Source organism: Alligator sinensis, unplaced genomic scaffold (assembly GCF_000455745.1).
Source record: "Alligator sinensis unplaced genomic scaffold, ASM45574v1 scaffold116_1, whole genome shotgun sequence".
NCBI lineage: Eukaryota > Metazoa > Chordata > Crocodylia > Alligatoridae > Alligator > Alligator sinensis.
The window spans coordinates 3098589-3112560 of record NW_005841908.1 but is presented as its reverse complement, the minus strand read 5'-3'; the positions used below and the strand labels follow the sequence as shown (position 1 = coordinate 3112560).

Here is a 13972-nt window from a genome sequence, read left to right as displayed (position 1 = left end):
AGGGGGTCGGACTAGATGATCTCCTCAGGTCTCTTCCGACCCTACCAACTATGAAACTATGTATATTGTCTCAGTCATTTTCCACACAGAATCGCAACCAGGTGACCCTCATTCAGCTTCCAAGTTCATCTAGACATTGGGATAGTTGTTCCGTTTCACCAATCAGGTCAGGCATGGAGCAAACAGCCAGATCCCTGTTACCAGCGACCTGTTTTCTCGAAAGTTATTAGAGAACACAACTAAGGAGACTGAGATCAAATATAATGAGGGCTTTGAGTTTTAGCCAAATCTCATCCCAACCTCTAGTTGGTGCAAATAAGTAATTCAGCTTCTAAATTGGGGGCAACTGCAGGTCTACAAAGTAATTTTTGTGTTTATGCTATAATTTATGTACATGGATAAATGGAAATATTGATTTCTCCCACTTGTAAAATATTTTATTTGGCTTGGACACTGGCAGTAGCATTGGCTGATGACCTTTTTTCCACTGTCGAATTAGTGATGAGAGCTGGAATGTGCATACCTCTTGAAAACTGAATGGTCGCTATTAAAACATGGAACAACGCTGCTTATTTTCTTGGTTGACATCCATAAATGCCCTTTGTTTTTGCTATTGACTCCCTAGTCTTACTAAATTTTTCAAATGTTATGTTTCTATATGTTTTATTTAAATGTATGCAAACATACAATCCTTTCTTGGACTATATGTGCCTTTAACATATTACAACATAAATTAATGCAGGTTGATTTGAGGTGCAGCTTTAAGCCAACATGGGAACAGGCTAGAGTTAGAAAATGCAGTCTAGGTAGGGAGCCTGGGAAGTTTCTAAAATTTCTTGCCTCTGCTGAAGGAAAACAAAGAAGGCATGAGAGTCTTTAACGCACAAACCTCATGGGTGTGTTTTACCCCTCCTGCTCATGACATATGGGGAATTCAGCATATATTAGAAGCAGGTGTCACAGGCTTTAAACAAAATGAAAACTGGAAAATGTAGACGTGTCTATATTTGTTGATTTCATTGGACATCAATAGCAAACAGGGAGAGACTTGATGAAATGCACAACATTTCTTTAATGCAGATAATAAGAAATCTCCTCCAGATACTGTTATCACTTGACTGTAGAATGTTAGACTGCCTCTGGGGAAATTTTTATACAGGATTCAACTTACAAATTCATTCTGTAGCTCATTTTATGTTCAGGGCCCATAAAACCCATCTCCTTCCTGGCTAATAAAGAGGTAAAATGCCCACATGATGCATGTGACCTCTCCCTCAGTGAGTGGGTGAAAATCAGGATGATACACCTATTCCTAGATGACCTTTGAAGGTGCTTTCCAGCCCTACTTTTCTATGATTATATATGTAAATATACCGTATATTTTAGAGTGACTCTAACTACTGAAGTGTGATTACAGCTCACGTAGGCACACCAGTGACAGCTCTAATCTAGCTAGCTCAGGTACCAGTAGCAGTGAAGCTCTGGCACCACAAGTTTCAGCCCTGGCTGCTCAAGCCATCTGGTACCACCGTAGCTGAAGCGTGGGTTGCTTTGCTGCTGCTTTACTCCAATACTTGAGCTAATAAAAGTAAGACAAGTGGGGAGACGCTGACAAGCTCTGCAATCATCCCACGCATTTTAGCACAGACTCATCCTTCAGCGCCGCATCTTTGATAGCTAACTGCTAATAAAAATGCCTCACAGATGTTGGGATCACTCCTTTTCTTTTCCTCCAGCAGCATGACCTGTCCCCAAGCGGGTGCCCTGGCACTGTGCTGCAGTGCCTGGGGTCTTTGTCCTGACTCTGGACTGCACCCTGCTGTGAAGTGACTTGGTGCCAGGCTGTACCTCTACTGTGAAGTGACCTTCCTTGGCTGGCTCCCCACTAGACACGTGGTAGCTCTGTTGTGAGGGAGCTTTTTTGGAGGGGAGAATATTTTTCAGATTCCAGGTCAAATCATAGACAAATCAGTTCTGAATCCTTTCAATTGAGCAAAACTCCATCGTTCAGACCCCATACGTGATGCTACAACTGGCAAGCATCCTCCACCCCAGACTTTTCAACCTGGCGCTTCAGATGCTCCCAAATCCACTGGCAGGCATCCTACGTGGATGCACAAGCCAAGGCTTGGGGTTCGGATGCCCCTGAGTCTCACCTGCTCTTAGCCAATGGCCACAGGAGCAGGCTAGGGAGACATTCCCCATTTTCATGACATAGGTGTGTAGCCAAGATCCTCCCGCTAGAACAGGGGCAGGCAATTATTTCGGGCGGACATCTGCTTACTGTTTTGGCAAGCCATGGAGGGCCACATGATAGGCAGACAGGGACAGATAAATATTAATTTTCTAAATTTTTTTAGGGGCCCGGCAGGCTACATAGAATGACTTGGAGGCCCACATCCAGCCTGCATTTTGCCCACCCCTGCACTAGAAGCGGCCACCGGGGAGCTAATTACAAGACTCATCGGATGTCCTGTCCGCAGGGCATTAGAGTGGGGCACGCCCTCCATTACACGGTGCCCCTGGGGCTGGGCACCAGCCCTGGATCTAGCCCACAAGAGGCCGAGGGAGCTCTACCCCCTCCAGGGCAAGGCTGCCCTGTAGCAAGACCTGGCTCTGTGCTGACACGTTGCGTGAGGGCCGGCCAGGGACTGCACCGCCCCTGCCCACCACCCCTGCGCTCCAGCCCTGGTGGAACCCAGGACGGAGAGGGGCGTGGCTTCCCCGCGGGAGGGCGTGGCCTCGCCACTGAGGGGCGTGGCTTGCCGCCGAGTCGGGCTTCCACGGGGCGCACGTGTGTGCGCGCGGCGGGCGCGATGAGTGGCCGGGCGCGGGCGAGAGGCAGAGGACAGGCCGGGCGCGGCGCGGTGCGTGGGGGCCCTCCGCCTGCACCTGCACCTGCAGCGCTGCCTACGGGGAAGGTCAGCCCGGGAGCGAGGCCTGCTCGGGGCAGGGACGGGGTGGCCGGATTTTCCAAAGAAAGCAGACATGTTTGAAATACTGGGCCAGCAGTTTGTTTGTTTTCTCTTTGCCGCTGCTGATTCAGAGGCCGCCTTTTGCTACCATTTGACTTGCTCTTCCATGAAACTCTCTCAGTTCTCTAAATCCAGGACTCACTGTATGCCAGTTCAGCAGAGCACTTCAACACTTGCTTAATTGTAAGCCTGTGCCCAAGTCCTATTGAAGAGGGACTTTTGTACATGCTTAAAGCTAAGCAGCATTATTTTTATTCTGTTACTTGTGTTCTGCACAGTGTTCAGTTTTGGGCTGTGCTTCACTTGGCCACTCTCAGGGAAATATTAGTTCTTCCATGCCTATACCTGTCTTGAAGTATTGTGACAATGAGCCAGATACAAAATGTTGTGGTTTTTTTATGTATACAAGCTTGCGTTTATGGAGATCTGTTATCTGTATTTTGTAGGATTACTCTAGGAGCGATGATTCCCAAGTTGTTGGGACTTTTGTGTCTGAGGAAGAGGCCTCAACCAGCTCTGCCCATGGTGGAGCAGCAAGACTTTCTCAGAGATGTAAGTGCACAGCTATGTTGCTTTAATTCATTATTAAAATTATATGATTATAAATAATTATATTACAATTATTTCTTCTACTTAGATTTTAAGTCCTCAGGGCAGGAGTTGTCTTTTTTTTATTCTTTAGTATTAGTATGGGTCCTAAAAACATTGGGTGCTGGTCTATGACTGGGGTAGTACCACAATACAAATAAATAATAGTGATATTAAAAGAGTATGGTACCTAATTAAATGGCTTTTTCTTCTACCTAAATATATTAAGGTTTAATAAAGGCCAGTAGATGAAGTGGAGGCCATAAAGAACTGTACAGCATGTATACCATTTTTGCAAATACCATGATGTCTTTATAAACAGGAATTTATCTTTTGAATTTCTTAAGGAATAAATAAATGAATAATATCACTATGACAGTAGCCCAGTGGCTCAGACTCTGCTTATTATAAATTGATTTGGCATATTATACTGTATTTTATGTGCTACTTTCCAAATACAATCTAATTAAATATGCTCATGCTTTACAATATGAATTACCAAAACTGAAAGCCATAAAAGGTTGAAGATAATAAAAGTACCCATGTCCCTGTTTCTGGTTTCTGAGCTCACTTCTTGAGACCCACAAGGAATGAATAATTGCGTGTTTCACTCTCTGTTTCTGTTCAAGGTGACTTTTCTGCTGGAGAGTCCAAGTCTCAGGGTGCAGTGTTGGGGAAAGGGGGAAGGACCCGATATGACTTTCCAGATTTGGGAATAAATACTAGAAAGACTATAGCACATGTCCGAGACTGTAAAACAGGTAGAGTAACTCCTTTTCCTTCACATTAGCTTTGTCAGTATACTATGCCTTGGAGCTCTGTACTTCTCAAGAGCAGATTCGTAGATTATGGTCACTATCAGGAAATCTGAAAATATGGTGGTGCAAAATGCTTAATTTTGAGTTGGGGGAAGGTGCCCAGAAAGCAGTTTCCTGCAGTCAAGAGACTGTTCAGAGAGGCCTAGTATTTAAAACATCCCAATTCTATTGTGTTATTTGTACAATGTTTTTCAACCTTTTTGCTTCCTTGACATGACAATACTGCATTTTTGCTTAATGTGTTCTGGCTGATGCTCTTGATATTTTTGGATCCAATGGGTTGTTATACTTAACTGGGGAAAATTATTTATCATAGCTAATATAGACAGAATATGATTTCTCTACTAACGTATGAATTAAATATGTTTTGTGTTTGTGAAATGAAGTATTAGGTTTTAGAAGCTTTAGCTGCTTGTCTTGTTATCAGATTTAAAGTAGATTTTTAACATTGCTCAGGACCAAGCATCTTGTATCTGTCCATTATATAGTTAAGAGAATTTTGTTTTGTTCCTCTTTCATAGAAAAATATATTCTGTTTTTAAATAATCTACTATGCTGAAAAGGTGGTCTTGGGCTAGAGCAAAGAACCAGGAGGTAGATCTTTGTTTTGTTACTGACTGGTACAAGCTTTATGTGACTTTGTGGAAATTATGCATATAGCCATTCCATGCCTATGTCCTTCAGTCTGTAAAATGGGGATAATATCTTACTTCCTAGTTTTGTTGTCTGAATCCTTTCAAGTTTAAATTCCCGAGATGCTCTAGTTGTATGTGATATAGCAGTGCAGAATATTACTTCTTATTCAAAACTAATATGAACTTCTGTGGGGGGAATTATGCTTAGGAACAAATAAAAAATAGTTTGCTATATCATGATTGTGTATTGTTTCATGACATAGCAAACCATCTGCTGAAGTTCAGCAACTGTATTTGTCTATCATATTTTATCTCAACTGGACAATAGGGTAATAAGAAGCATTTTTAAAAACACTGCTCTTTTTAGAGAGAGACTAACCTAACTTAACCCATATAAGCTGGCATCATCCAGGTTTTTCAAAGAAATTTCTAAAGTTACCAGACAGTAACATGCAAAAGGTATCATCTATAATTATTTAACATTGCTTACTATATCCCTGCCAATAATATTCTGTCTGAAAAAAATGAGGAAAACTAAGTCAACATAAATGTTTTATTGCAGGCTCCAGTGGAATCCCGGTGAAAGTAATTACAAATCTCTACAGCTTATTGCTTCCTAGGGAATGGCAGCTTTACCAGTACCATGTGACTTTTAACCCAGAGTTTGAGTCAAGGCGTCTACGCCTTGCATTGCTCTACAGCCATGCTGAATTTCTTGGAAAAGCTAAAGCATTTGATGGAGTCATTCTTTTTCTTTCTCAAAAGCTGGAAAACCAGGTAAAGTGATCTGCTTATGTTCTGTACATTAAAGAAAAGTCATGGTAGTTGTAATTTCTGTTCTTTTTTTTCCCTGGGACACTGAAAGAGGGGCAACTACCAGCATCATCAGTAACATTTGCTTCCATTGTTTAAAGCAGTTTAAGTCCTTTGTTTATGACCAAACCAATTCCTTGGTGAAGTTAGTCTAGTATTGCATAGGCAGTGCTTGTTGCTGAAAGACTTTGGTTTAGGGTTTAGTCATGTTAACATCAATAGTATAGTACCTGTGGGCGTTTGAACACATGCTTGCGCTGCAGTGCTGGGCACTTTTAAAAGCTCCCGGCGCTGCAGCACATGCAGTTGTAGAAATGGTGAAATGCACGTCAGTGCTGAGAAAGTGTCAGCGGTGCATTTTTGAACTAAAACACATTGGAGATGTTTTAGTTCAAAAGCACGCTGCCGCCATTTTTTCTGTGCACTGACATGCATTTCGCTGCTTATACAACTGCACGCGAAGCAGCACAGTGCATATCAGCTTGTGTGCGGACCTGCCAGATCTCTGGTGCATCGCAGTACAAAAAGGTATGTGTCTAAGTGCCCCATGTTTCCTGGAACTTCACTTTCAATTCTAGTAGAATCAAATCAACTCTTCATCCTTCCAAGGTAAGTGCACTGACATGCCATTGGTGTGTGGGTCCTTTGGATGGGATCGTTAAAAACAAAGGCATGTCTGCTGTGTGAAGATAACAAAGATGGCACTTTTCAGTAGGAAAAGAGCTTGTCCCAATCCCTTTGACTGAAACCCTCCTGTCCCCTGCCTTCATGATTGTCTTGCCTGCATTCTTGTCTTGCCTGCCTCGTTGCCTACATTTCATAAAGCTGCATGTCTAAGCAAATTTTAACAGTCTATGCTTGAAGAAAATTCCTTTCTTTCTGTTCATGTTAGTAGATGGTTTTCGGTTACGAGAACTGTCTTTCTAATACTTCTCAAAATTTAAAAATACAGAAGAATTTTTCTCTCTTAAAAAAAAAAAAAAAAAAAAAAAGGAAAAATTAAAAAAGTTGCATACTTGATATGCAGTTCATATTTTTGGAACTTCACGTAATATGTTGAAGCAGCTTCATTTTACCATATTAAGATTGCTAGTGTACACTATCTATAGACTGTGTTTAGACTGCAAACTTACCACCCCCAATAGTGACACACTCAAACACACTGTGTAGCTGCATGCATGCACGCCACTCAGCCAGAAGCCATAACCATCTGCCACCTTGGGTAGACTTACTAGCACTGAGATGGGCATTTCTTTGTGGCTGTAGGGGACAAGATTAGGAGCAATGGCCTCAAGCTGCAGCAGGGGAAATTTAGGCTTGAGATTTGGGGGAACTTTCTGCCTCTGAGTAGAAAACAGGTTAGACCAGGAATGTTCAACCCAAATCTGGCCCACAGTGCTGCATCATCTGGCCCATGGGGCTCCTAGCAGGTCTAGAAATTTGGCAGCAGGAGAGCAGTGGCACTGGGGAGCCCTGTGCCCTGGATTGGCCCCCAATCCCATTGTATAGACCTGGGTTGGGGTGGCACCAGGCCCCAGGGCCCAATCCTGTCATGTGGTAGGCCAGGAGGGAGGCAGTGCCAGTCCCCCAGGACCTAAACCCAGTGCTCAGTAGTAGGAGGGTGCCAAGCACTCAGGGATCAATCCTGGTGAGAGGGGGTGGTGCCAGGCCTCAGGGCTCACTCCCAGCACTGATCCTGGATCAAGGCGCTCAATCCGGCCCATGAACTGGCACTGCCCCATTCTTCTGGCCCACAAGGCCAAAAGGTTGAGTGCCACTGGGTTAGACAGACACTTGGCTGGCATGATTTACTCAGGGATGATCCTGCCTTGAGCAGGCGGCTGGGCTAGATGACCTCGTGAGGTCGCTTGCAGTCCTACCATGCTGTTATCCTGCATTTGGTGCTCTTGCAAGCAATGAACTTGCAAGCACTTTGTTTTATAGACCTTTTTAGTAACATATCTGCTATTCCAAGAGTCAGTAGTCTGGAACTTAGATTGTAATAAAACAAAAGGGGAATGAGCAAAAACCGCTTGCAGGCCAACAAGTTCTTTAGTTTTGTTTATGGGGAAAATAAAACCTCTGGGCATTTTTAAGAGTGGTACTATAGCAGCAGTTTTCCAGCATGGAAATATGTTTGAGGTAGGCAGTGGCCTTTGTGTTTTAAGAAAGGTCTGTTTAGGAAGAGTGAAAATTGTGACAAAAATCACAGTGCTCTGGACTTGCTAATTTTAAGGCCTGACTGCTGAGCTGCTCTTACAGTAGCTCTTTTACATCATTCAGGGCAAAATACTCATTTGATATTGTTGTTTTTTCTTACCTTTCCCCCCACCCCCTTAGGTCACAGAATTGTTGACTGAAACAAAAAGGGGCGAGAGAGTAAAAATCACCATTACACTAAAAAGCAAGTTACCACCCAGTTCTCCAGTCTGCATTCAGTTTTTCAATATCATCTTCAAGAAGTAAGAGATTTTTTGAATGGGGTTTGTTTTTTTTTTACATTTAGTAATCTTTGACTCTTTCCATTTTTGTTAATGTTTTGAAAATCTTTTGGTTTATGGTACTTTATTATTATTATCCTGTTATGAAAAACTGATAACCAGAAGCAGTCATACATTTTTAATTTTTATAAATTTCTGTCTCAGTACCGTTTATTTCAGAGCAGCTGCTTCCCATAGGGCAATTGTGACTTTATTTTCCCCTGTTACCTAGAAAACATAATGTAGAAGCTTCATAAATTGTATTTTTACTTTTATTGAAATCATTCTCAGGTCATCTCGGAAAGAGCTTGCATCTCTTTCCATAATTTTAAGTAACCATGGGTTAAGATTTTCTCCAAGTTGTGTGTTAAAATTTAGTTGGTAGTTCTGACATTGAGGGCTACATATTTAAGCATACTGAAAAAGTTATGCGCGTGTGTTTGTAAATACAAATTAAGTAACCATGGTTTAGTCATGGTTCATCTATAAATATGTGAGTGAAAATGCAAATTTCACCCAACCTAGTGCTTACAAAATATGTTGATACTATTTTGGTATTTAAGGTCTGGTGGAGAAAAAGGCCCATCAATGTAATGTAACATAAAGTACTGTACTTCTCTTACCCATAAACCCAAAATGGACTCAGATGTCCTAGCTCTCTGACGGTTCTTAATTGGCAAGTAGTGACCCATAGTATCTATCTTGTCCATGTCAAAGCAGTCTTCTCTATAGGAAATGCAAACCATTTGCGGTAAAATTTGTATTGGTAGCATGGGCCTGTACAATTTTCTACTTACTGTTTAAGTGCTACCAAAACTTTTAATGCAAGTGCTAAGTGATATTTAAGTGATTCATGAGGTCTTGTGTAGGGCCTCTGCACAAGAGGAAATTTAATTTGATATCCAAGATTTGCTGTTTTTTAAATTCATATTAGAGAATAGAATGGTTTCTGAATTGTTTGATTTGATGTGACTAGGAGCAGAACTGGGACCTTCCTGTGTTCAGGCATTTAATCTTTCCTAACCTAAATATTATAAGGGGGCAGTTGTGCTTCCAAGCAGAATAGAAAAACCTTTTGGATGGATAAATGTTTGAGCTCTGAAAATGGAAGAGGCTACATAGAGCCAATTTATTTTTTAATTACTCACTCATATATTGTAAATGAGGCAAATAATATATTGTAAGGTATTTTGATTTATGTCTGTGGCTCCTTTATTGCTAGAATAGAACCTTGGTAGGTTCTTTCAGGTTACTCTTTTCTGATATTTCTTACTTTGAAAAAAAAATGGTATTGTTCCTGAGATGCCTTTCTTAAATTGTTCAAGGACTTATTTTCTTCTTCAGTTATAACCAGGGATCCTGGTTTTCTCTGATTTAAAAAAAATCCCCAAGTTTTGGATTAGAAAAAGGAACCCAAATCCTACATTTTTCCATGATTAAAATGAAACACCACTAATATATATATATTAGTGGTGTTTCATTTTAATCATGGAAAAATGTGGGTTTTGGGTTACTTTTTCTAATCTGAAAATTAAGGATTTTTTTTTTTTATCAGAGGAAACCAGGATCCCCGATTATAACTTGAATTAGAATGTAAGACATGAGAAGCCTTGCATTTTTAGATTATTAAAAGTAATGCCCAATTAGTGGAATAAAGCAAGATAACTGAGGCTGAGTAAGTCTAACCATTGCACAAGTTCATTAATTGGTTTGAGTATTAATTGGTTTGACTGTTATTGTTTTGGAATGCTTTATTATTAAGGAGAAACTTGTTTTTAATGGAAATAAGGACAGACATTGTACATGCATTTCTGCTGGTTATTAAAGACTGTGTGTGTTGGAATCTAGGACCGTTCTGTCTTTCTTCTCTTCCCAATCTAACCTATTGTAAAATGCTGCTCTGCACTGTTTAATGCTTACATTTTCTCACATTTATTGTGTGTGGGAGAGGGTAGGGGAGTGCAAGAGGGAGGGACTGGTATAGTAAGAGTGGAGGGATTCTGGTGTATCTGTTCAATTCAGAATGCAAGTGATGATAACATCAAGAAAGTATTGCTATTTCAACTTGTTACCTACTCTTAAGGCTACAGTTGCACTTACAGTTTCCAGATGTAGTAGTACTTTCCACTTTAACTTTGAACTTGTGCAGGTTTTTACTTTTTCTCCCAGACACTCAGGGTGTGAGCCAGATAGATCATATATGGGAGCTGTTTCTTTGTGTGTGTGACTATAATCTGTTTTGTAAGAATAATCTAGATGGATTTGTTTTTTGGCAGCAGATATACAGTAACTTGATGACATCTCAATAAAAGTAACTAGCTTTATGAGACTCTGTAAATCTTCATAACACACACAAACCAATTTCTTATTTCAGCCAAATAAGTATCAGAGTTTGAAATTTAGAGTAGTTTTTGCTTTGGGGACTTTACATACTAAAGTATTATAACTGATGATGTCTTCTGAACTATTGCTTTCTTTTTCTTTTGATTACTTGTTAGTGGAGTGGAGATTAGCCTTTTTCCTTTTTTATTATTTTTCTTTACCATAAATTGTAGGATTTACTAGGTACATTTTGACTTTTAGTTTCAAATAATCTCTTTGAACCCATGCAGTTATTAGAAGTCAATTTTTGTTTGATGATATACTGTATATGCATAAACTCAAGACGACTTTGAATTTAAGATGCCCCTCAGTTAGATTCTGTACATGGAAAATTTAGGAATTTGTTAAATTTTCCATGTATAGAATCTAATCATTAGAGGGTCATCTTGAATTTGTCACCCTGCACCCAGTGTTGCAGCAGGGTAGGCAGTGGTAGGAGGCAGGTAGTAGGGGAGTCTGACCCTGCCCCTCCCCAGTGCCTGCATACCCTGGTGCGTACCCCCCTGCACGGCATCTGCCTCCCTGCCACTTGCCATCCCTTCCTCTGCCCCACCATGCCTGTGCCCCTGGTGCCTGATTTCCTGGGTGGTGCCTGCCCCCTGCAATCTCTGTCGTCCCCCCTACTCCCTGTTGCTTACCATCTGGGTACAGTTTCAGCTGCAGCTCTGGCCCCACTCCAACCCAGGACACAAAGCACATGATCGTTTTGGCCCCTACCTGGCCACATAGCAGTGGTTGCGGTAGTGGCCATCTGGCACTAGCTCTGGAGCCAGAGCTGGGGCCAAAGTGACCAAGTACTCCATGCCCCAGGTTGGAGTGGGGCTGGAGCCAGGGCTGGAGGATAAGTGGTAAGGGGCGTGGCAGGGGCAGGTGAGGGGGGCAGAGGTGGCGGCGGTATTGGGCAGACCCTGGGTTTGTCTGATCCAGGACAAACTCGACATCTGTTTATAGCCTGATACAAATTTGGTTAACTTAAAACTTAATTTTAAAGTTATTATTGGTTTATTACATAATTGATGTTCTCTTTGACCAAAGTTTATCTGATGTCACTTTCTGTTATGTGATTCATTTAGAAATCTTTGTTGCTCCGCAGGGTTTTGAAAAAGTTGTCCCTGTATCAAGTTGGACAGAACTTCTACAGTCCTTCAGAACCAGTGGTAATTCCCCAACACAGGTAAGTTTTTATTTTGTTTTCTCCCTGCTTAACTCAGTGCTTTTGACAATGCTTTATGGTCTTCGTCTTCTCATATCTCTATACCACATTTGGCCATTTTGTTACACATGGTTGTGCTCATTTATTGTACTTTATGAGGTCTTCCATTGTACATGATTTCTGAACCATACATATAAACAGAACACCCAGCACCCTATGCAAGTCTGAACTTTATGATTGTGTTTTAGATAGCCTTAATTAATAATATAGATTCTTGAAGGACCTAGGGTGCTAACTATATTCCTTGCATATTTGTGCATTTTTGTCTCCCTTGAACTTTTCTACATGTCAAGAATTATCCTTTTGTATGTGTCATGTTTCCCCCAACCCCTCCAACATAGCCATGTGCGCAGAAGCACATGCACACTTATTCACACTTATTCCATATTGTGGAGGTATAGTGTACTTTACCATGGCTATAGGTATGTGTGGATGTAAGATAAAACAGTATAATTCCCAGTTATACATGTGTGACTCCCCCACCAATCTGGCCTGCAAGTTCTAGAGGCACCTGCAGTTGCCATTTTGAGCACGACTAGGATTCTTGTGACCCAAGCAGCTAGGTGCCTAGCTTCTGCCCAGCCCTGTTAGATCCCAACCTACACAGGGTAGCACCTGTCATCAGAATAGGCACACTTGGAGTATGCCTAACACATGTCAGCAAGAACAGACGCCTCACAAGATGCAGTGGCACCTGCTTTATTTTAATACACTGCTGGTGATGAACTTTTATGAACCAGCCTAGTGGTACCTGGGTGGAGGGTTTAACTCATAATCTCTGGGCCAAGTAGATCTCCAGAGTTGGGTGGAAGGAATACTTCCCTAGGTCAGGTTAGCAAGCAGCATGTCATGCATGTATGCTCCTCTCTGAGCATATTTTAATATAGCTAATTTCTTGGTCCTGCAGTGGGTTCTTTGCCTTCTCTGCTTATTTACTTGTGGTACCTTTTTTACTTGTAAGGCCTTTTAGAGAGTACTGAGTAGCTGCAGTGTGTGGGAAGGACAAAGAGGTGTGCACAGACACAAGGCATTGGACATGATAGCTCAGGTGGCCCCTTCTAGTCGTGTGTGTTTGTGGATACAGAATATTGGCTCAGAAAATGAGGGGTGTTCTGGGCCCAGCCTGAGGGGGTTCAAAGCTGTATCTTTTACCTGCTCCAGCAACAAGGTTATAGGCTTTGTTGGGATGAGGTGCGCTTTACCTACCCTCTTGAAACTGGCCTACTGGGTAGAAACAGAATGAAAGATTTATAGGATCAGAGATATCACACATAAGAGAGTGCATGACTTTAACATAATGGTTAGGTTGTTTGCTGTGTGTCCTGTCTGTTCCCCTTGTGGTGCATGTGTTTAATATTAAAAAAAAGTATTGGATAAAGAAATCATAAGTAATCCTGAGGACTTCAGCTGATGGAAAAAGGCAAATGAGAGACATGACTGATAACAGGTTTACTGTTATTTTCAGAAAGTAGCACACATCCTCACATCTGTTTTTAGCAGCATTGGGTTTTACAGTATTAACAAATCCACTTGTTTTGCTCATCAATGAAAGAAGGTCTTCCACTGTTTAATAACCTGAGTAGCAATAATACTTACGAAGTACAAAACTTAACTGGAAAGTGACACCACATTGTTGGTTCTGAATGAACATTGTGCTTGACAAAATAGCATTGAAAATATTTTTCTTTGTATTCCCTAAGGCTGACACTTTGGCCAGGATTTGCCATTTCCATTTCACAGTTTGAGAGCAGAGTAATGTTGAGTGCTGATGTGAGCCATAAAGTGCTTTGCAATGACACTGTTTTGGAGTTCATGACTGACCTGTATACAAGGTGCGACAGAGCACGCTTCACCGAAACATGTGAAAAGGAGCTAATTGGGCTCATTGTCTTGACCAGGTAAAGATGTTGCCTTTTACTTTGCTGTGATGTGGATTCATACATTTTGTCACCTAGAACTTTTTAAGCCTGGTGACTTTAGAGCAGGGGTAGGCAGCATTTTTTGGCCTGAGTGCCAAAAAAACCACAGTCTACCTTGGAGTGCCGGCATGCCAGAAAAAAAATGGGGG

The 13972-nt window shown here is 41.5% G+C and overlaps 1 protein-coding gene across 3 annotated transcripts in view; it reads left to right on the top strand.

The window, feature by feature from the left end:
* The first annotated feature begins 2816 nt into the window (after positions 1 to 2816).
* The window catches only part of PIWIL4 (piwi like RNA-mediated gene silencing 4), a 69997-nt gene continuing 58841 nt past the window's right edge, over positions 2817 to 13972 (top strand). For all 3 annotated transcript variants that reach the window (XM_006018646.2, XM_025197860.1, XM_025197859.1), the window contains exons 1-7: positions 2817 to 2921; positions 3422 to 3527; positions 4193 to 4324; positions 5579 to 5793; positions 8170 to 8291; positions 11785 to 11865; positions 13605 to 13802. In XM_006018646.2, the coding sequence (XP_006018708.1) occupies positions 2817 to 2921; positions 3422 to 3527; positions 4193 to 4324; positions 5579 to 5793; positions 8170 to 8291; positions 11785 to 11865; positions 13605 to 13802 (959 nt within the window). The remainder of the gene's footprint in view (positions 2922 to 3421; positions 3528 to 4192; positions 4325 to 5578; positions 5794 to 8169; positions 8292 to 11784; positions 11866 to 13604; positions 13803 to 13972) is intronic.